General features: G+C 45.4%; 1 protein-coding gene across 2 annotated transcripts in view; it reads right to left on the bottom strand.

The window, feature by feature from the left end:
• Positions 1-22,694, bottom strand: part of LOC308071758 (cytosolic carboxypeptidase 6-like) — a 247,023-nt gene that overhangs the window by 14,859 nt on the left and 209,470 nt on the right. For both annotated transcript variants that reach the window (XM_080407682.1, XM_080407681.1), the window contains one exon: positions 10,799-10,895. In XM_080407682.1, coding sequence (XP_080263808.1) covers positions 10,799-10,895 — 97 coding nt within the window. The remainder of the gene's footprint in view (positions 1-10,798; positions 10,896-22,694) is intronic.

Raw genomic sequence — 22,694 nt, 5'->3', positions numbered from 1 at the left:
TCCCAGAGTCGGGAGCTCCACTTCGCAGCCTCCTACCAGCACTGGAGCTGCAAAGGTGCCTCTTGAGCAAAATGCTGGGACCAGGAGCCACAGGAACCAGCTCCTGGCTGCTCTCTGGCAGCCGAGGCAGCCCTACAACCCTGCCTGCGGGCTGCCAGTGGAGACTGGGTTTCCTCCACACCAAGCAGCACCAGCTCTGAGCAGATCATCATCATTCCCTGCATGTACCAAGCTCCAACCTTGTCATGCTGCATCTCCCACTTGTCTTGGCAGAGCATGAATTACCTCCCCTCACCAAGCTGGCAGTGCTGCAGCTGGGAAAGCAGATACACCTTTTGATGGCTCCTCCTTTGTAAAAGTAGCAAAACCTGACTCCATTCCCATCCTGAGGAAGGAAATCAAACCACATTGTCAGCCTTGCTCACACCAGCCAAGGTGCTCCGATGAGTTTTCAGGGTACCCACTCAGACAGCTCCTTGCCCCCCAGTACCCACTACCCTGCTGATTTTGTTCGTTTGCCCCCCGCTGCTATGGCAGGACAAAAATGGAGAGGGTCCTGTGCCTGATCTATTCTTTAAGGATGCAGTCTGCTCCCTCCAATACCAGTTACCTGTATTCACTAAGGCAGCTGGAGGTCCAAGCCAAGCTGGTGTTGGTGCTCTACCAGTTCATACTGAGACACAAACACTAGGAAGGTGAGGACCTATCTGCTCACCCAGCCACGTTAACAGAACTGAAGTGACCTGCTGAAGGCCATGCAGCAGACTTGGGAAGAATTGAAAGGAAAAGAGCTGAGATGGAAACCCAGGTTTCTTGATCCTTCCACCCTGACTCGCCCCTGAGGAGCTGGGCCCCTCTAAACCTGCCTGCCGTAGCGACACGGAGAAACCTGCCTTCCCCACCGCGCAGGTGTGGGTGTGTCAGTGCTTATGCTTTTATTTGCAGAATGAGGTACTCAAATACATCTTTAAGAATTGAAATAATGTAGGGCCTGATGGGGCACAGGGTTTAGAGGGCTTTATCTCCTCTAGCCCTCCCCTCCTCACTGCTGTCATAGCTGCCACCAGTTCAGCATCTACAGCATCTCCACAGTTCAATCACCAACATAAGGCACAGGGGTATTTTGAGGAGATAAACACTGAGACAAAAATAAATAAATTAGGACCCTGGGAGGGAGACCTGAAAGGCACACTGAAGTGAGAACACGCAGTTTCTCTGCTTCTATGTATAATTACATCGACATGTTCCTAGACAACACTGGAGACCCAAACGCAGCAGCAGCTGTGGACCAAATGGAGTATCACAGAAAACACAGGAAAGCCAGTCAGTCAGTCCATCCCCTGCCCTGGGGCTCCATCAGCACTGCCGGTGTCACTGCTGCCAGCCTGCCTGCCTGCTCCCGGGGGCAGAGCTGGCGCTGGACGGGCAGGCAGGGCTCGGCTCCTGGGTGCGCGGAGGCTGCTCCTCCGTACAGACAGGGATTTCTCTGCACCCAGTCCACTAGAGCAGCACTGCTGAGCGTCATTACTGTTCTCCTCTCTGCAAGTGAGGGAAACAGTATAAAATGAAACATGCAAAGAGAATAAAAATGGCTCTTAAACCTCCTCCTTTTTTATGATTTGGGTAACACAGAAAAAGGATATCCTGCGTAACCAACAGCATTTACAGGTGCGATTTTTAGACACTGGCCCTTTTTAGCAGCCACCCAGGCATCCACTGAACTGAAGCATCGTGAGTATCAACCGCTCTGTTCACATCCAGTACTTGTGACAAACTGATCTTTTTGGACATACAGCCAACTGAGAGACAGTCACGATCAAATCACAACTCTGCTGCATGCTCATAGCACATACAACAATTAATCTTGCAGCCATGCAAACTGTTCTGCAAATTGAAATCTCAGAGGCATAGCAATTACAATACCAAATTTATACCACATCTCTCAGTCAACTAATTGTACATCCAAAAAATCACCACTTGAATAATCTGAATACATTCACCTTTACAGCTAAAAAACCCACCCCACTACATGCTTGATCTCAACACAATTTTGAGTTACAGAATCCCATGGGAAAAAAATGCCAACCTGTGATTTCAACAGCAAAATTGCTTTTATCTAAATACAGCAGATGCATAATTCACATTGAGGTCTAACATCGTGGTGTTTCCAGCAATGCTTTTTTTTTCTTGCATTCTGCAAAATGGGGATACTCCTATTACTGTCTGCAGCTCTCTCAGCCCATCTGCAGGAAGACAAGCCCTATATAAGACTACTCAAATGTAGTGTACATGTTCCCATCTAAAACAACTGTATCTGGATTTCTAATTCTTAGGAAACCTTTAAAGATCTGAAAATGAATCAGCAGACTTATGCATCAGGCTAATGTTTTAGAACAGCTAAGCTCTACAAAGCCACCGCCATAAGCACGCTTATGCTGTGGCATTTTGAGCTCTTTCGCACACACATGTTTCTTGACTTCTGTTTCTATCCAGTGAAGCAAGTTGAGGTGGGGCGCAATAGATTTGAATTAGTGACTTTGCAGCTGGTGTATTAAAGAAGGCCAAAATACAAGAGAATTTGTGTTTAAATTGCAAAGGGCGGAGAAAAAAAAGTTATCGATGCCACGTGAGTGGGATCAAAAATGAATCATCAAGGCTGGAAAATGGCTAACCTCTGATCCCTGAAACCAAGAAATCTGTCTGCTTTTGTGTAGCTGCTGATCTAATTTTTTACACTTTCCCCTCTGCACAGAAGAGACGCGTTTCCATTACGTCCATCACAGCTAAACAATCAACGCCTGATTACTTCAAATACTTCACTCTCAGGGATGTACAATTAACCAGGCCCATATCTGACACTGCGAGGGGAGCACAGTATTTTCTGGGATTATCTGAAAAGTTTCAAATGTGAAAAACACAAATCAAATGGCCCAGAAGATAATGACAGCCAGTGCCCTGGCAGTTAGATAATGTGCGTGCTCCAAAGCAAGGCCAATTAGAAGTGATAAAAACAAATTTGAAATGTTAGAGCAAAGGTCAGAATCAAGCCATTACCACAGGCTTGATATTTTTTGTTCCCCTAAGCAGTCACCAGTGCCTGTTTCCAGAAAGTGAGCACAAATTCAAGCTTGCCAGATGACCACCCACCTATTACAGCAGATTATGATTTCTGGGCCATACAAACCTCGCTAATGCGGTGTATGGAGAATCCCGGCACTATCTGGAAATCTCATCAGGTCTGTACCCTATGGCCTTACTTTTCTGAATGCAGGGGCTGGTCCATGCTGCTTATAGAGAAGGCGTCATATTAGAGCCTGCTCCCCAGGAGAGTTTGCAGATGGCTTTCCCTCTGCCACAGAAGGGATCCTGCTACTTGCCATCCATCCCTTAGTTCCTGGCCTCCTTCCCCAGCTCACTGCAGCAAGGCACACCTGCTTCACCGGGGAGACAGTGGATGGAAGCAGGAGTCATTAGCTTGTAACTGGAACCACATTATCGCACAAGTAGTCACAATTACAAGCAATGCACATGGCTCAGACCCAGCCATTGTTGTATATCTTTACTGACCCTGGAGCAGGAAGCTGCAGAGAAGATGGAAATAGATTTTGTCTTGTCTCCTGTCCTCCTATTTCCTAAGGAGCAGCAGTAGAATAATGGGTTGCACTTACCTGATGAGGTGTAGCAGAAAATGACAGTCTCTTGAGCTTGTTCAAGTTAGCAATATGATATTGGGATTAACGTGCAATGTACATCAGACATTACCCATGTTGACCCACCCCACACATAGCAGCTGTCTCTGCTTTCAGAGCAGAGTGCTCTTGCTCTTCAGAAATACAGGGAAAGTCCAGGCAGAGGTGAGGCATGAAATAACACAGATGCTGTAAATTTGCTTACTGAGCCCTGGCTTCCTCAGAGCAACAAACCCAAGAAAGGAAGAAGAAAGCAGGTGGGTATCTCCAGGCATATCTATACGAGGATGCCTGTGAGAGCTAATCCAAATACATTTAGGGTGTAAATGTAAAGCTGATTAGTGAAACCACAGTAAGCTCCTATGTGGATATGCTCCTTCAGAGTTAAAGTAGCCATAATTCAATTTATTCATTTAGCTCATTTCCAAAAGTAAATTAAGGTAGAGTAAATTAAATTAAATCAGCTGACAGCACTTTCATTTTGAAAGGGATTGTTAACATGGACCCAATCTACTTCATACAGTAATGCAGATTATTTTCTCCGGCTGAGCCACCCGTCAGGCACACTGGCTCCCCGGGCTAGTCCTGAAGTATTTTTACACACCCTCTGTTCAGGGACTGTCTGAAAGCAGGACCAAGCCAGAGGTGTGTTTGACTGTTTGCATGTGCTTTAGTGTGTGCTTGCTTAAATCCAGGGTAAAATCCTGCCAGCCTTTGCTCTGGTTCCCAAGTGCTTGACAAGGTAATTGTAATGTGGAATTTTGGTGAGCCCTCTGCTGGGAGCTGGCCAAGCACTGCAGATCTCCCCAAACGGCAAATGGATCCTTTTCATTGAACCCACGCAAATGTGTCACCATTGAAAACCTGAAGGGTTTTCTTTAATGACAGCTACAAGTATCAAGAGTTGCATAAAATATGCAGACATGTGTGGGAGTGAGCTGACAGATTATAATTACCAATAGAGAAGGAGAAAAAACCAAAAATTAATTTTTGAGGCAAAACATATAATTTGCCTTTAAACCATAGTAGCGTTCCCATTACTAATACAATTTACAGCTCTGGAAAGCACACTGAAATTGTTTGACTCCTCAGCAGTTTGTTGGGTTTTTTAAATTTTCCTTTTAAAGGAGCACCAGCTAACATGGGAGGGTAAAGCAAGGGTTTTTTAGACACTCATATGAGCTTTGAACTGTTTGAACAAGTAGGGAGCCAGGTAAGACAGTCTGCAAGATCCAGCTGCGAGGCAGCGTCTCTGTGCTAGCTGGTAGGATCGTGCAGCAGTGCAGCCCTAGCTGGCCCTGCTGGTAATGTAAGGAAGGCTTTTAAACATCATTGTTTGGTCCCACTTGTCCCTAGAAAAGTGACAGAGCTATAGGGTGCCCATGGACCAGGTCCTTCCTGGTGAAATCCCTGAGGCAGGTTGCAGTCCTCCCTCCAAGGGAGCTGGGATGGCGATGGAAACCTGACCTTTCATTTTTTTCTCTCTCTCTCTTTTTTTTTTTTTTAATTCTTTTCTCTTTTTTTTTTTTTTTCCCTGCCCTCATTTAATTTCCACCTTTCTCTACAAATTATCAGTGGTTTTGCTGACTTTTCCCTGGAGCAGCACTGGAGGAAGGGGAAAAAACCATTTACTTTGCTGTATCTGCACAATTCAAGAGGCATTGACAGTAGTGTTTGTGATACTGGCATCGTTTTGGTGCCTTGGGACTTTCTGGGAGTCCCTTCACCTCCTCAGGAGTGTATAAGGTGAGCCGCTGGTGTTACAAGTAGCCTGGGGAGGTGAAGAGCCTGTGTGTGGGCAAGGGGAAAGACCAGACCCACGTATGTCTTCAGGATTGCTCCGGGGAACTTCTCCTTGAAGTCAGTTTTATTTCACAATAACAACAACAACAAAAATTTAAAAAAATACAGAGACACTGCATTTGCTTTTAGTAGCAGTGGTAGCCTCTCAGTGTGGCTGAAGTGTGCAGCAGAAATCTGAGTTGCCTCCTTGCCAATGTGTTGGTGGAGGTTTGTTTGCCCCACACAGACACTTCACTCAAACCAGTTTGCTAATTGGACTTTATATTCCTATACTGACCCATGCCTATGCCCTGTCACCAGAGCTCAAGGAATGTATGGCTCAAAGATGACCAGCAACATCTCCTTCTGTGTGAGAGAAGCAATGAGAGAAAGAGAAAAGGTGCCCAATTTTCCTTTCTCTCCTTTCACAGCACTGCAATGCTCCTGTGCCCTGGAAGCTATGGAGTATTTCAGATCTCTGTTGTACTGAGATCAAATCTGGTCTAGAACATGTTTTTATGTTTATTAGACTCTGCTCTGCTCTTAGCTTCTGAAAATGGTGGGGGAAAAGATGACAAGACAGTGATTTAAGTCTGGGAGAAGTGAGCTGGGGATGGCCGCGAAGAGAGCCCCTGGAGAATGACAAGAAGCAGCCATCTATTTAAAGCAGATGGGTGGCTTCACTCCCAGCTCATGTCAGCCATCGCCAGGTCAAAGAAAGCACTACCGGGTGTAGGTGAAACCTCAAAAATCCTGAAAGCAGAGCTTCAAAGCGGAGAGAGCAGTTTTTCTGAAACACAAGAAGAAGTGGACTGGGAAGAACATCCCAGATCCAGTGGGACAGAAAGACCCACACACAGCAGGTGCCAGAAAGCAGCAAATCCCTGGGATGGTATCAGTCTGAGCCTGTAAGACCACACAACCTCTGGACCCAGCCCTTTACGGTCAAGGTGGGGCTCAAAACGTGAAGGGCTAAGTTGCCCGGGCAGAAGTGCCTCCAAACAGATTGTGCCTGTACACAAGACATTCCCCAGCTCCACCCAGCGTGATGCAGGTGATGGTGCCCACCGCCTCTGAGGATGACGGGACAGTCCCGTGGGTCTATCCAGCCTGTTGGATATGCAGCTGTGAACTCATACATCATCATTAAGGCTGCAAAGTCAAGCAGCAAAAGGAGGAATTGCCAGAGTAAAGGCTGTCAGAACAATTTTAATTCAACCTCCTGGCAGATATGCCTTCTGATGTGGTCTTTAATTACCTCATCACAGCCTACTTTTTCTTCAGCAAGACTGCTGTTTCATTCAGGGCACGACGGACAGGCAGCAACTAATGAAGGGCCAGTCAATATTTTGTCCTGTCCTTTTATTGTTCAGTGTGTGGCCCCAGGCATTATTTGCTGCATGCCATCAAATCCCTGCTCTTAGCAGAATTATTCGTCTTCTCCTGGACTTTTCTCTCATGTGTGTCAGTGCAGCAACTGTGAGCTTCCCACACAGGAAAGAATTTTTCTTCCAGCACTCCTGTGAGCAGAGAGCATGGATTATACCCACATGAAAACATGCTGCAGACAGAAGTTGCAGAATGCTCCAACAGGGAGGGCCAGGTGGGATTTTTCAGGGTACCCACATTGTGTCTGTTCAAAGCCCAGCCCCCCTAACCTCAGCCAGAGTTGTAAGCACTCAGCACTTCTATAAATTGAACTCCAGTGTGTGCAGAAAATGAGAAACATGGAAATGGTGGCTCTCAGAGAAAAAAAAGTCACTGGTTCAGAGAGGCAGCAGCTCCTCTGCTGATGCTGTGCTGGAGCAGGGCTCTGCTGTGCAGTCAATGAACCAGAGCGAAATAACAGAGCAATGCTGCTATGGGCAAAGGGGTGGACTTAAGGCAGCGCAAGGTGACTGGCATTTGCAAATTTTTCAGCAAAAAATTCTGGTTTCCTACCTTAACCATTCTCTGTAACAGCTGTATTTTTCTTTCTCTTAGTCTCTTGCAAATTTTTCACCTTTTACGAAAGATTTTAGTGGAGGACATTTCTCACTTTCGACCCAAGCAATCTTCACCTTTACTCTGGCACAAGTAGAAAGAAATGAGCGCAAGACAGAGACTCGGCAAGTGGAAGAGCTCCCAGTGCCACCGGCAGCATCAAAGGGAGCCCTACTCAAATGCATTCCAGTGAGTGCAGTGGGAGCAGAATTTACTGATCACTGAGCAGCTTAAAAAAAGGACAGTAACAAGAAGGAGAGGAAGGGCATGAACCTTCATTGCCACCTGACAGCCCTTTCTACACTGCGCTCTCCTGCTCTGTGTCCACTTAACCCAACCTTAGAGAGATGTCTTTGTGTCCAGGATGGACTTCCCTGAGCCTCTCTGAAGCAGGTCGAAGTGGCAGCACTCTTTTCTCCAGCAGTTTCTGTAGGCAGCCCAGAGATCTCTTTTACTGTTAGAAATCCATAGGCCTACCAGCTTGTCACTCCAGAAGATGTCCAGCATTTTCAGCAAGGCTTTTAATTCATTAGCTCACATAGGAAAATATTCTAACCTTCCTGCCCTCTCCAGCTGAGTCACTGATGCTTTCCTATCTTGCTACAGACACATCACTTTGAGGAAAATAATTGCTTAGCATGCTGGTAACAACAGACATTATCTGTCTGAACCGGGCATTTTTGTAGGATCATGAGGTCTTCCCATGCTGAGGGCTGCCAGGCGCGTTAGGGTTACTGTTTGAAACAAGTCCTGACTTTCCCTTGCAGGCTGTGGGAAACACTGCATGGCCACTGGGCTGGGCTCCCAGGGAACTGGGGGAAGGTCAGAGGAAGCTCAGTTTACTTCTCTGCAACATGCTGATACCAACATAAACACTTCCTTCTTGAAGATCTTTCAGTCAGATGTGCTCTGCAAGTGTTTCAGGTTGTTGCTATTTCCAGGGCTATCATTATAATACGTTCTGGCTGCACTAATTCCCTCATACAGAAATTGTTCTGCCTGTAGTAGGCTGGGACAAAGCAGCCAATTAGTTATCCCTTACACGTTTATTAACTCTGCAGCTTTCTTTCAATGAGTATGTGGAATCTGGTAATGTTTTAATATATTTTCATAAACTGTGGGCACAACATGTCCTGTTTCAAGCTAATAACCATGCCACATAATTAGTCCTGATTACACAGATATTTAGTATTATTTTACATATTCCAATCCTTTCTGAGTGCCACTGCCTAGCCAAGGCATATTTAAAGCCACAATCATCTCCCCTGTGTTTCCCAGCAGTTTGCAAGATTTTCTTGTGGACAGGTTTGCAGTTAACACGACAGCTTCAAAGAACAATTCCATTTCATTGACGTACGTTTTATATATATATACAGGCTCTGATCAAATGTCAGGTGGCAAAGCCCTGGATACAAATAAAAGGCATTTGCCTACTTACAGGGAAAAGCCAGTATTTGAAAGCTATCAGGAAATTAACAACATGAATCTTTAAAAATCTATTCCTTAAACTTCTGTTGGCTTTGGTCTGAACATTTACCATATTTAGGATTTTACTGCAAGGTAGCACTCCCCAGACAAAAGATCCCTCACCCCATTAGACTCTGGTGGAGGAACGAGAAAAATTTGCTCTGTGCAACCTGATTATAGATGTGTATCTTTCCCTGCTGGCATGGCTGTCTCTATAGAGATGGACATGGATATTTGATATGATTAAAATGCTTCAGTTACCACTGTCCGTGGTTCTTTAATTTAAAATGAAAAAAGCAAACAAACATTCTTTTTGATGAGGTAACTGAATGATGCTACGGAAAAGCACTTTGCTGTCAGGTGGTAATTAGGTTCAGTAATAGTTGTGGGTTTTAGCCTCGGAGGCTGTGGCCCCTGGGAGTCTGAGAGAAATGATACATTCAATTTCCAGAGGAGAGGAAGATGCTGGATGTTTTTCTCTGCTAACCCTGCAGGTCTCTGCAGATAAGAGCATTCAGAACTGCAACGCTGACAATCCTCCTTGAGCCAGCCTAAACAGTTGTGTCAAGACCACGAACAGAGGAAGGGAGAAGGACTCAAAGCAGGGCATTTAAACACCTAAGGCAGTCAGCCTGGCTCTGACCACATATATAAGGAACTGCCAGAATGGCTGCACCGAGAGGATTTTTAAAGGCTGCGGGAAGAACTCTAGCAGTCGCTCTATGGTCTGGGCTTATATTTGTAACATCCATCTTATCCATCCCTAGAAAATCTTCAGTAGGAAAGTGTTCCTTTGCAAACAAGAAACTGTTCCCACAGGTACCTTTTTAAGGGCGGGTGGGAGGTGAGGGGAAAGTGGGGAGAAGAAGGGAGTGAATTTCAAGGCTCAGCTGCCTCCCTTGGCAATTTGGAATTGGCTTTTCCACTGCAAAATATAAATTGTATTTGGTTGTGCTATTAAAAGTTGAAACCCAAATGAAACGTTCCCATTGGCCCAAATGCATTGAATTGGAGATTTTTAGTTTGGAGGCATTATTGCTGTTTTCTCGGAACAGAGACAAATTCCAAATATGGTGCTTCCCATGAAACAGGAGCTCTGGTTCCTGCTCTGCTCCCCTCCTCATGTTTTTAGACAGCTTTGCCTGTTCAAGGAATGATGGTTCTCAACAAACAGTTGACACTGAAGGGACACGTGGCCAACACCAGACAGAAGGCCAGCAGCACTGCCAGATTCAAGCTTGGGCATTTCAAGCCTTCTGTTCACACCTTTGTGCATTGCTCACTGGTGCCTTACTTCATGTCCAAAAATACTTCCTTTTGGACAAACATCCACTTATCTGGTTGTAAAGCTGGAGTAAAGACAGGGTGAGAGGGGATCCCCAAGTAAAGGCTCCCATTTGGACTGGCAGAAGGAACCTGCCATCTGGCTGCCAGCACTGCAGCAGGCCCACGGGGAAATGGAGAACCCTGCCTTTAGCACAGGCTTGCTGGTAATTTCCTGAAGCACTGAAAGATTTTTCACTTCCAGAATTAAAACTTTTCAAAATAAAGTGGGTCTGATTCTCCTCTCTCTCTCGGGAGATACATGAAGGGTAAGTCCGTTAAAAGATACTGGTGTGAGATTGGTGTACAGCAGACAGAATTCAGGAAAGATATCAATATCTCCCAAATCCTCTTTTTTGGATATTTTTTCAGACATAAACCAGGTATCTTTCCTGATCATAAATGCTTTATTTCCGAATGGAATTTCAATAATATAAGCACAGTTAGACTAACACGCTTATTATAAAGCCGTAATGCAGTAGCACTGAAGTTTAGTAATGAAAGGTATTAAAAAGCAGCCCTGCTAAAGCAAGAGAAATTGCTTTCTGACCTACCGGGTTTTAGGAGTAGGTGCTAGTGGTCTCTCCACCAAGGAATTCAGCCTGTAGTAATCCAAGAAAGTCCTGGCCACATTTCTTCCAAGCTTCATATCTGTGAGGTTTTAATTAAGGACAATTTTTTTGTTTTAATAATTAAAAGTAATAATAAGAAAAAAGCAGAGTCTAAAGGTAAATTACTCCTATTTAATGCATGAACAAGTTTTACATTAACCATCCCACAGTGCTCAGGCTTCAGGCAAAATGACTTGCACAAGCAGATAAAGTGGGGGTCATCTTGTTTGCTTCTTGTTTTCACAGGCAGATGCTGCATAAAACTGCAGACAAGAGGAAACAATCTCCCTTTCCCCCATTCCTGGCTGCAGATCCCGGTGGTTGTTATGAAGTAATACACTAGACAAAAGGGGCCTTACAATTTCCACATTCAGCAAAAATAATTACCTAAAAGTGCTTGGCTACAGGCAGTATTTCTGTGCTTGCATCCAGGAAGCAAGGTCAACAGTGTCATAGTATGAACCAGCCATGGACCAGTGCACAAACTCAAGGTTGGGATTAAGGCTGTAGCCCTCCAGATCTTTAGCGGTGCCCCCTCCACTGTCCTGGGAGGATATACTGTTCTTTAACTCTGTTGTATTCAGGACTTGAAATAGCGATTTTGGCACTGAACTGGAAGGACAGCAGTTTACCTTAAGGAGGTCAGCAGTAACTCCAGGGGCTCTTCTCACTAGCCACAGTTCCCTCTTCAGCTGAGCCCAACACTAGGGAGGTGCTGCACCTCGGAGCTGCCACCGAGACCTTGCAGGCACAGGAACCAGACCTTCCCGAAGACTCATTTGCCTAAAAGGAAGCTGAATAACCTGCAAATGCATTGAAAAACCATATCCGAGACAACAGGTCCATGGGGTAAATTTCCCGCTCGTGTGAAATGTCAGCACTGGGTCTGCCTGTTACAGAGCAGCGCCTACTTATCACGTACAGGGTGATGTCCAACTGGGAGAGATGGAATTGATGCCATTATCCACAGCTGTATTACAAGGGCTGAGGACTCCTTTATTTGCCTTTTTCGAACTGATGCCTATCCAGGCTACAACAGCCACACGCTTTGCCAGTGCAGTGACCCAAATGGTCATCATAATGGCCTTTTCAGGAGCGCTGATGCAGTAGCTAAGGTGGGTACATCACCTGGGGAATCTAAATACACCTCTGCCTCCGACACCCAGCAGTTGAGGAAAATAAACTGCTGCTGGGTTGTTTGGTGTGCATGTGTGCATGCTCTGCTTTATCAATAGTTATCTGCTGATGTTTCCATTAGAGGAAGATTCCAGAAGTGCAGCGTCCCAGGGGCTTCCAGCAGTGCCTGTGAAGATGCTAGCTTCTAAATGAAGCTTTTATTACCCGCCCACTTACATTAGACACATCAAAACAAGTGAGCATGAGACATCAGGTTCAGGCATTACCGTGAGATCTCTGTTTATCATTTATTTATTTATTTAAAGGGGAGGTCGAACTGATTTGACTTAGTCTTTAGCTCTAGTTCTGCAAAAAGCTAGCCACCAGCTCCCCTCACACTGCAGCCAAGCCCAGTTCTAGCGGCTGAGGATGACTCCTGACACTGCTTTTCTCTCCAGTGATCTGCTCCCACTTTTCCAGTTCCCACTGCTGCGCCTAGGGATGGTCACATGGATGTATCCCTTCTCTTTCAGGGTCTACCCTGATATTATCATTGCGATCCTAATACCATATGTGCTGCAGGCATCTATATTCTGCCACCCAACAGTACAGCACAGCCTGAACAGCTGGTGTTCACGGCTGTTGTCTGTGCGGACAGGGATAGTTGGTTGTGTGAAACAGCACCGGCTGTCTCAGGGCTGCCGCAGTACCCAGCAGCTCCCCTGCAGCCTGCCAGCACTGACGGACGAGACAAACTGTACGTGCATGAAAGTTCAGAAAGTTAGAGACAGCTTAAAGTTTCATCCATTCGCGGGAGGGCAGCGTTGGCTTTGAAAATGTTTTGTTATTGTTATTGGAATTTGGGGATGGCTGGGGGTAGTTTGGTTTCTGCAGTTGTGAACTCAAAGCAGCGGCAAAGGTTAAGAGTTCAAAGTAGTCTGAGGAAGCAAGAAAGGGGAGAGGGCTGTCAAACATTTAAGGGATTGAGAAGACTAACATAGCTTGATCTTGTCGTTTCTTTCATTTAACTCAGCACTTTAAAGACATAAAGTAGTAATTGGACTCAGCAAAGTCTCTAGGATATTTTGTCAGCACCAATCTCGGAAGGCTCCTCTGCCAGCAATGGCCCTGCTGCCCTTTTCTTTGTCTCTCTACGTCGCTTGTGTTTGCACAGTGGGAAACACCTGACCTGCGTCCTGGGGGAGGAAGCCCTTAGCTGAGAGCGGGTGCGGCTGAGGAAGTGGCTACACGAGCTCCTGCGTGGTACCTTACAACTCTGCCTTAACCATGACCTGGAGGAATCCAGTTCTTCTGCTGGACTTAGGCCTTAGGAGCACCTTTCTAAAGGTAAGGACAGTTAACCACTGGAACAACTTGCCGTAGCACATCTGGAAATCTCCAGACCAGAGGTCTTGAAGAACAGGTTAAACCCACAGCAGACATGAATGGTTTAGGTTTAACTGGTCCTGCATGAAGTTTGGAAAAGGAAGTATATAGAAGAGCCTCTAAGGCTACTTCACCCCATTTTTCTACAGTTCTTACTATGTTTTGCAGCCCATACAGACTTCATGTTTGCTAAGATCACCAGGAAAGGTAAAGGCATTTTGAGGAGCATGGACACACAGGTAGGCAGGCACTGTGAAGACACTGGACATGCACCCCTGTGCCACATGCAGCCGCTGAAAAGTCACAAAATGGGAACAGCTTGCAATCAGCACTGGTGGAAAGAGACTCGAACCAGCATGGAATAGAAAATGTGCATGTTGTAATATTAGCCTCTCGAGCCATCCCACCCCCTCAGTTCTGCCTGCCATCTCAGTAAAGGATGAGCAGTTTCTGTCACGGAAGTCAGGCACTCGATGCATAAAACCTGAAGCAGCAGTAAGTCTCTCCCTGTGGCTGCCTAGCCTGGGCAAGGCATGGCCTGACGCGCTCAGCGAGTACAGGCAGCATGCATGTGCAGAGTGATGGAGAAAAACAAATCAAGGCAATAACATTTGCATTTATGTGCAGGTGCATGGAAGACCCGGGCTCTACTTTGGCCTACAGTATGTCGTGGGCATGAAAATAACTGCAACTACAATCAGAACCCACTTTTGCTGAGTGGTTTGTTTGTTTGTTTTTCAACCAGCTTCCTTTCTGCAATCACACATGCTGTGCTTTTGCCCACAGGAGCTCCCTACCTAGCTTGAACTGCGCTTGTTGGAAAGCCATTTCCAAGCTGTTCCATCACAGGAGCTCAGCTTGTATAAGACAGTAGAAATCCATTTGGGAGAGCCATGGTGGAAACATCCGGGTGAGCCTTCACCTTTAATAGCATCTGCAGTTCCCTTTCCTCTCTCTTCCTTCTCCACAGACTCGTTCCTCCATGCTCCATATTTCTGCCTGGAAGTGGAAACCAGTGTGCCCAATGCCCCTCCCGCAAATGCCATTCTCACAGCATTCACTCTTTGAATGGCATCAGCGGTTTGGGGGAGATTTCAGGACAGTCTGCTTATATAGAACTCTGCCAAATTTCACAGATGTTAGGAAGTTCAAGAATTATGCTGGGCTTTCTGCAAAATCCTCCGTATTTAGGATCCCACCATGCCTCACACCCCAAAGCTTCCAGCCCTGATAAGAAAAGAGGACAGAGGAGTGGGGAACCTCACAAGCCGTTACTGTTTTTCAACTGAGAAGATTCATCGTTCCTATTGCAAACAGCCTGCTTAAACTGTAGCCTCTAGAAGCACAGACACAGCCTTGTTCTGTCTGTGCATGGAGGCAATAAAAATCTCAATTTGGAAACCAGTTAGCAGTACAAGTCATTATGGGAGGTACTAAATGTTGCTGCTTTAATAGCTCACTGATCATTTAATAATGTCACTGCTGCAGAGCATGGTGGCACCATTCACTCGCTTTTGTTTTGCTTTTTGAAATTCAGGGTCATTTCACTTTCAAGTGAGTGGATTATCTCTCTTTCCCCCTTTTGCCAGACACTGCAAACTGCTTTAAATAATTAGAAAAAGGATGGCTCCTTCAAGTTCGCCATCTCATTTTCATAAGGTCCAGTGTCATTGCTTTGGAACAGGAAGAGAAGCTGTGGTGGTGGTAAGGATTTGACAAGGGCAAAACAGTTAGCAGCTCCCACTCATCTTTGATAAGTCCTGTGGGGTCTCTGCCAAGCAGATTGGATCTCTGTTTTTATGTCTCATCTAGAGGACGGCACCTCCATCAATTTGAAACACTGCACTGGGTTATTAGCTTATGGAATCTGTCCAAGTTTAGTCCTAAACAGGATTTGAAATCATGACTATTCAATCCAGAGGCACCGCTGGCCAGATCCATGCAAGTCTTTTGTTTTAGACAAACAGCTTTATGTTATCCTAAAGACAGACAGAGAAGAAGAAAAAAAATAGGAAAGGGAGAGAAAGGGGAAGGAAAATAAGACAGAAAGAGAAAGGTGAATCTTTAAAGGGGAAGGAAGATAAGACAGAAAGTGAAAGGTGAATCTTTTTAATAGCTCAAATTAAAAGCCAGAAGTAGTTCTTTGTTTGACAAAACCGAATTCTACAGCAAATCTCAGTCCAGCACAACAATCCTGTTATTTATGAAGAGTGTTATTTTGTGTGGGAGAGTCCCAGATGACTGTGGTCAGCTAGCATACTGTCAGCTTTGTACAATCTCAAGAGAAATATGGATGAGGTTTTGTCATCTGTTTATAACAGCTTCTATCAATGGATGAAACCCCTTCCTGATTCCAACAAGAGTTCTAATGGAAAATGGCATTACAGGGGTTTAACCCACCATGTTATATCGCACCCGGCCTGATCAGAACTAGTCCTCTATTTTAGCAGAGCTGTTTTCACTAGTTTCTCACTTGTCTTATTTCAGAGGGCTGACGCTGTTCTCTAATAAATAAGATGTGCTGCCCATATCACATCTAAGGGGGGGGGGGGGGCACTTTGAGCAAAGTGTAATTGAGGCAATATAAAGTCCTGGTGGCAGGGGGTGAGGGGCTATTTTGTGGCTTTTCATCACCATTTAACACGGTGCAAGCCTGAGGCTGATGATGCATCCTTCCCTGAGACTGTCACTCCAGGGGTACAAGGTTCACAATGTCTAGTATATCTGGTTACCTATTTCAAAGTCATTGTCAAAGGAGAAAGCATCTAAAAGGGGGTGTGGGGAGGAGGCAGGACTTACCCAGTCCTCTTTACTGACTTTTCGAGAGAGCAGGGCCTGGCCAGGCAAGCACTAAAGCTTCAGGCTCTCGGTTTTGCAGGGCTGCAAGGTGCATGTGCGCATGTTCTGGGGAGAGTCTGCCACCTCCAATGGGACCGAGGCGCAAGCGTAAGAACCAGGCTCGACGTGGGAATTACTGGTGACACCCTCTTGGCAGGTCAAGCTAGGGAAATGCAACCAGACCATGCGGCCTTAAGATCTACAAATGCTCTGGCCACAGCCAGCCTGGAAATAGCAAAAGGACACTCCCCAGGGAGAGTATTTCTGTTCCCAACAGCCTCAGTTCCTGATCCCAAATGGGACAGATGTTTTTGGAAACGACATAACAGCAATGACAAAACTTCACTTTTATTCCTCTTGTATGTTATCAGGGAAGGAACTGGGAGGAAAGATCCCTGACTGAGTATTTCAGGCTTTCAGGCCTTTGTCCTGAAATGCTTGATTGTGGTGGAAGAGATTACAAAGACTGAAGTTGTGTGCTGCTTCTCCCTGAATAATCAGAGGCCTGTAATTTTCTGTCCTCCTCTGAAAGAGGAGGTTGGGGAACAGGTATCGTGGAGAGCACTGTTTTATCTCTGCCAGAGGGACGGTGCTGCAAGGATCACGTTGTACCATGAACTCATTTCAATATCAGCTGTCGCTTCTGACCTTCTCATGAACTAAACTGAAACGAGCCGATCCCAGCTAACACTTGGACGTGGTGAGCAGAGGGATCCTGAGGCAGAGAGAGAAGAAGGCAAGAAGGTGGAACTGCTGCACAGGAGCCAGTGCCAGAACAGAGCCAAACACTCCTGATCCTGCCAGAGTGCTGCCATTGAAGGGCAGCAGAGACAAGGGGAGCAGAGGGGAGTGTGGTGGAGCGGCTGTGTACCCCAGCTCTGCCTCTGCAGCACAGCAGCACCACTGAAGGAACCACCCAGCTACATTTTGCTACTGATGAAAGCCTCCATGCAATACAGAGCTGCAGAGCTGCTGCCACATGTGGCCATGAAGAAGGAGCAGATAATTCAACATAGGATTCAAGAAACACAGCCAGGGAAAGGAAAATCAAGCTGTCCAGAGCAAGCACAGAAGCAGAGAGGATTAAGATGTCTCAAGACACTACCAAAGTAACACTGGGAACACAACAGGGCCACTGCACATTTTTACCTCTGAATCCACAAGCCATTTACCAGCGCTACGAACACAATTTTTTCAGTGACATCTCTGACTGCTGCTCCATTATCCTAACGCCATCTTCACATTGCTCCATGAAAGTTACATTTTATCCATCTCATGGTCCCTGTACACCAATGGGAGATGGAAGTGGGCCCTCCTGTAAATGTAATCTGGCCTAAAGTAAAAAACTGACCAAAGAAAATGGAGCACTGAGTCCTGATGAGGTTATCTAAGGGACAGGGGTCAGAACCAAGCTGACAGCTGAAAAAGAAAAACCCAGAAAGGGTGAATTTCGGCACCAGTGTATTTTCATTCATGAAAATATTGCATCAACATTGCTCTATGTGTTGGTATACTTTAAAAATTAGATACTTAAACCCTGATTATAACAGCTTCTATCAAATTGTCCCCAAATTTATTTGGGTCTGCATTTACTGGTCTCACATTAAGATCTGACAGATCTTTATTTGGAGTATCAGGAGAACACTAGGATGAGTCTCTTCTTGTGATTTTTAGTGTTTCTGAACTTTGCTATTGTTTAAATCTGGTCTCTTGCCAAATCTGGGAAGGAGCCCTTGTGGATTAGCTGACCTCAGCTCTTTAGACAGTCGATGAAAATTGCAGAGCTGATTTTCTCTGATATACTGAGAAGGGATGAGGAGAGGGGAAGAAATTTCCAAGTGAAAATCCAGCATTCACAATCTTCTCCTATCACTGATGAATGTTCTCAAATGCACAAGGGAAAAAACAGCATGAAAAGTTAAGTATTGACAGTTCTTTTTTTCAGCTTGGTTGGAAATGCAAGAAGAGTACAATACTTTCCAATTCTAATTAAAACTCTCAAAATACACTAGAAAATCATGAGCAGAACTTTTTGAGGATCCTCTTAGTCCCTCACATCTCAGCCCAGAAGCATGATGACATCCATTTTTCCACGTCTGAGAGTTCCCATTAAACATTCCACTCATGGCTTTATGCATAACATTCACCACCGCCCAAACAAAATTGGTTTCAAGGTAAATAGTAGAAAGAGTGTCTCAACACACGAAAGTGTAGATAAACCATTTTTCATCTCTAAATTGTTGGAAGCTCATGAGCTGTATAAATCATAACTGGGCATCAGTAAATCTGTTGCGTGCTGCGTTTTTCCTCTTTAGCTGCAGCTTGCATTTTTAGACAGGGCATAGTCTATAGCTTTGACAAGAGCAATCCTAAAAAGAAGAAATTAAAGAAATTAAGACATATGAGGGTTGTGTTCCTTTGTGACATAAACCTGCATATAACTAATTTTAAAGTTTTTTAATAGAGGAAAGATAAAGAGGGTTGCAGAATGCTGACAGTGATTGCAGGACTTGTAATGATTTTGGGGGACCTTTCTCCTCTGGCTGGGGTACCCCAGGCTCTTGGGTGTCCAAATGCAACTATTTGCACTTGGAAGCACAGACACTTGCTCTCCAGTGTCTGAGCAGATGCAGAGGACCTCCTGGAACCTACCTTACATCACCCATCTGGAAAAGAACTCAGTCCAGTGGCTAGTAGATAGTTTCAGTCAAGGTGCCTCTTCCCAAGGACCTGCTCAAAGACCCACTGGATTTCTCCCGCCTTCAATCAGTCTTTGATAAGTCCCTTTAAGACAGGGCAACATCTGCATTCGTAGTGGGCAAACTGCAGTAAGAGACAACTTATCCTCAGGAACTGGCTTAGCTCCTCTCGCAAACTGTCCTGGGAGGAAAAAGGACCATGGCCTCAGAGGCTGTACCTTTAAAAACACTTGCAGTCTCCAAGTAATAGTCATGCTTCAGTGTGTTCAACATTTTGGCTGAGCTCAGTACAAAATGCAGTGATTTAAAGCTGGGAGATCAGGCGGGATTCAGCAAATTCAGAATTATTTATTTCTTTACAGCAGAAAGTCTGGCTACAGATTATTTACTGCAAATGGGTCTGTTTGGGGGAGGGGAGGAAGGCGAGAGGGTAGGGAAGGGGCAAATTGATTGATTGAAATTTTTCAATTAAAACAAGCAGTTTTTAAAAAAGATTTAAAGCTGTATGGAAAAGTGGGAAATAATTCAAGAGTCTGGAGCCCTGCTAAGTGCAGGTCATTGAGATGAGGATGGGAGGGAGAAGAAAAGAAAATTTTATTCTGTGGGAGAAGGGAGGGAAGAAAAGAAAAGGAAGAAAAAATATCATTATCTTTGTTTCTTCAGCTATGTTAATCTATTTCTCTCCCTGAGTTATCTCCAGTATCTGCAAGTATTGATTCAGAATAAGGCACAGTGGAGTACGCTGCAGGCAACAGAAAGCTCTGCTGCGAGTGGCGCATTTCCAGGGCTGACAGAGCACAAAAAAGATCTGGGGATTGGTTTTGCAATGGGAACTACGCCTGGCCGAACCAGAGGCAGGGCACCTGCTCTCTCTGCAAGGACCAGGCTGGGCTGGGATGACAGAGCAGGTCCAGCTCAAGGGATGAATCAATGATGAAGGTGGGTACTTCGCTTGGGACTGAGTGGCACTAAAGAATGAGAGGACAGAGTCAGATGAAGTAACATGAGAAAGAAGGGCCATCAGCTCATGAGTGCCAAGACCTCATTTCTGCCTACATTGCTGACTCGGACTCAAGGGTTACTGCCACGCTTAAGCTCAGGCTATCTGCTATAGTGGGGGCATTCTCCCCAAAGCAGGGACACGCATAAGCCGGGACAGAGCTCTCTCTGCGTCTGTTGGACACGCCTCATCTGTACGTGATCACTCCAGAGTGGTATTGGTGAATAGGAAGAAGCAGTAGGCCGAGAAACTAATGTAATTTTTGTGTTTGTAAAAAATTGTAAAATATTACTGTAATCTCTACACCCACCCCAAATTAATTGCCTCTTTTCTATTATAATTCCCATTCCCAGATAAATTTAGCTTTTTCTGAAACCTTTGATTTTTCCTTTGTGTTTTACATTCAAGCTGGAATGCAGTGATAAGGCACTACACATATGTATATTTAATCTACATGCACACAAATATAGTTATATATAGTCCTGCCACAAATAATACTCCTCTGACTGCTGTCACAAAGCCCTTGCTAAAAAAGCTACTCACCCAAGCTGGCTTGTTTTCCTACATCATGTTCCCTGGGGAAGGACTGCTGGCAGCAGCGGGTCTGTGTCTGGATAAAGATGCTGGAAAGGTCTGCAGCTCTCCCCTTCTCCACTGCCTGTCTCTTCCCCTCACTCCTTTGATGGGATGGAATAAACCATTGCCAAACCTCAGATTCACCAACTCCTCTCATTGAAACAACAGCCAGCTTTGCTGAAGTGGCTGGAAGTACACGGCTGTACAGTCAGTGCAGGAGTGGCCCTTGATTTACAAAAGGGGAATCTCAGAACAAGTGCTTGCAAGGGGATACAGCATTAACTGGTGGGCCAGCTTTAGAGTCACTGCTTTCCCTGGTGAAAAGGCCTTTCATAACAACACGCTTGTGACCATAATTTAACCAGCAGCCCCTGGAGTTTATGAGAGACCTAAGCAGCAAACTTCACATCTCTCCATTTTCCAGAGTGTCACGGCTATAAAAATCACTTCCCCTTCAAACTCTCCGTACCGTGGTGCGACCTTGCCTGCTGCACTGCTCCTTACTCTGGCACAGCGCCCATGCAACAAAATGAGAAGCTAGATTGAGTAACAGTCTCAGTGGTCAGAGATAACAGGTATAGGAGGCGGTTTGGGGGGTTTTCGTTTGTTTTGGTTTGGGTTTTTTTGTCGGTTTAGGGTGCTTATTTGTAAACTTAATTCTTTTATATGACTTCTTTTTTTCCTTTTAAACCTTCACGGGTTTTGAGGCCACATCCTGTTTTGCTCTCCCACTGTCTGCTTCTGTTGCCTATCTCTATCTCCATATTACTAACAAGAAATAATTACAAGAGCCCTATTTGCCTCTATTCACAAGTTCCAGTATCACCTCTCTATTCACAAATTCCAGTATCACCTGGAGAATTCTTACTGATCCACAGCTCAGGTGGCATAGCAGCACCAACCTCTGCATGACTTGGAGCGAGCTCCTCCTCTTCAGATTCACTTTGGACACTGAGGTTCACATTGAATCACTGGGGAATATTCACCTGTCAACCCTTATGCAGAGGACTGAGGTTGTCTGATGCTCTTCACTCAGCAGCCATTTCTGGTCACAGCAAAGCTGGACGTTGGAGCTCCCAGCTGCCTCCTAGGCTCGCGCAAGAAGCAGTGTTTGGCTGTGGAGTCACAAAGCTGAGTTAGACTCTGCCGCTCCTCAAGTTGGTTTAATTTCAGCTTAATTGTCTGGTGACTTTAAGGGCTTTGGAAAGAATGAGCACAGGTCCAGACAGCCCGAGGAGGTAAAATGGAAAAGATTTGTGGACTTTGGACTACAGAATAGTGAAGAGAGTGCGCAAATAAGTAAAAGCTGCTGTAGAACAGGATAAACTTTTCTGCATCTCCTGGTGATGGGACAAAAAACAATGACTTTAATTTACAATAAAACAGATTAGGATTAGGTTTTGGGGGAAGCTTTCCAGTGATAAGACTAGCAAAGCACTAGAAAAATACCTCGAGGAGGCTGCAGCTCCCCAACTTAAGGCAGAATTAGGAAAACAGCTATCAGGAGAGGGGAAAGTAGAAGAGATCCTGTTTGAAGAGAGAGTGGTAGGTGAAGGGTTGCCCCTGTAACTCAGTTCCTTAGGTCTAGATCTTATCGTATAGTAGCACTCCCCACTGGGGTTTTTCCCAGTCCTTGGCAAGGCAGATATGACAATTCTTTGCTCCTTTTGCACAGCGGGGAAGAAGTGTAAGGGGAACAAACTCACCCTTTTGTAGCCCACAAGCCCCAAAAGACCACTATAAGCATCTCACCACACTGGCCTGGCAAATGAAAATTCATCCCCTCCTTAAAGGTACTATGTGCTACCATCTTCAGCTGGACTGAATCCTGAGTCCCCTGCCTCACATTCATCTGCTCCTTACTTGTGAATTTAAACGCTGTTCTTTAAAAGTCCCTCTGCCTTTTGCTGCTAATTAAAATATTGGTTGCGCTCTGGCTTGCTTTTCCAAGAAATCTGGACAGCATTGCAGGCAGTTCAGACAAACAAACAACCAAACAAACAGAATCCATTAGGAACTGCCACTGCTGACTGTCGCCCTTTCACATACATCACATTGAAAAGGTTAATGCTTCCCAAAAGGGGTGGAAGAGACGGGCGGAGGGGAAGGGCAGGAGGGATCCAATCCTGAGAGGACCAGATGTCAAAGATGCTCAATACTGCACAGAATGGGCTCCCCCACGAGCAAGGCAATTGCCCATCCCTTGGCAAAGCTTCCCTTTGAG

The sequence above is a fragment of the Falco punctatus genome (genome assembly GCF_963210335.1).
Source record: "Falco punctatus genome assembly, chromosome: 11".
NCBI lineage: Eukaryota > Metazoa > Chordata > Aves > Falconiformes > Falconidae > Falco > Falco punctatus.
Note: the sequence above shows the minus strand (reverse complement) of the source record. Positions and strands in the feature narration are given on the sequence as shown.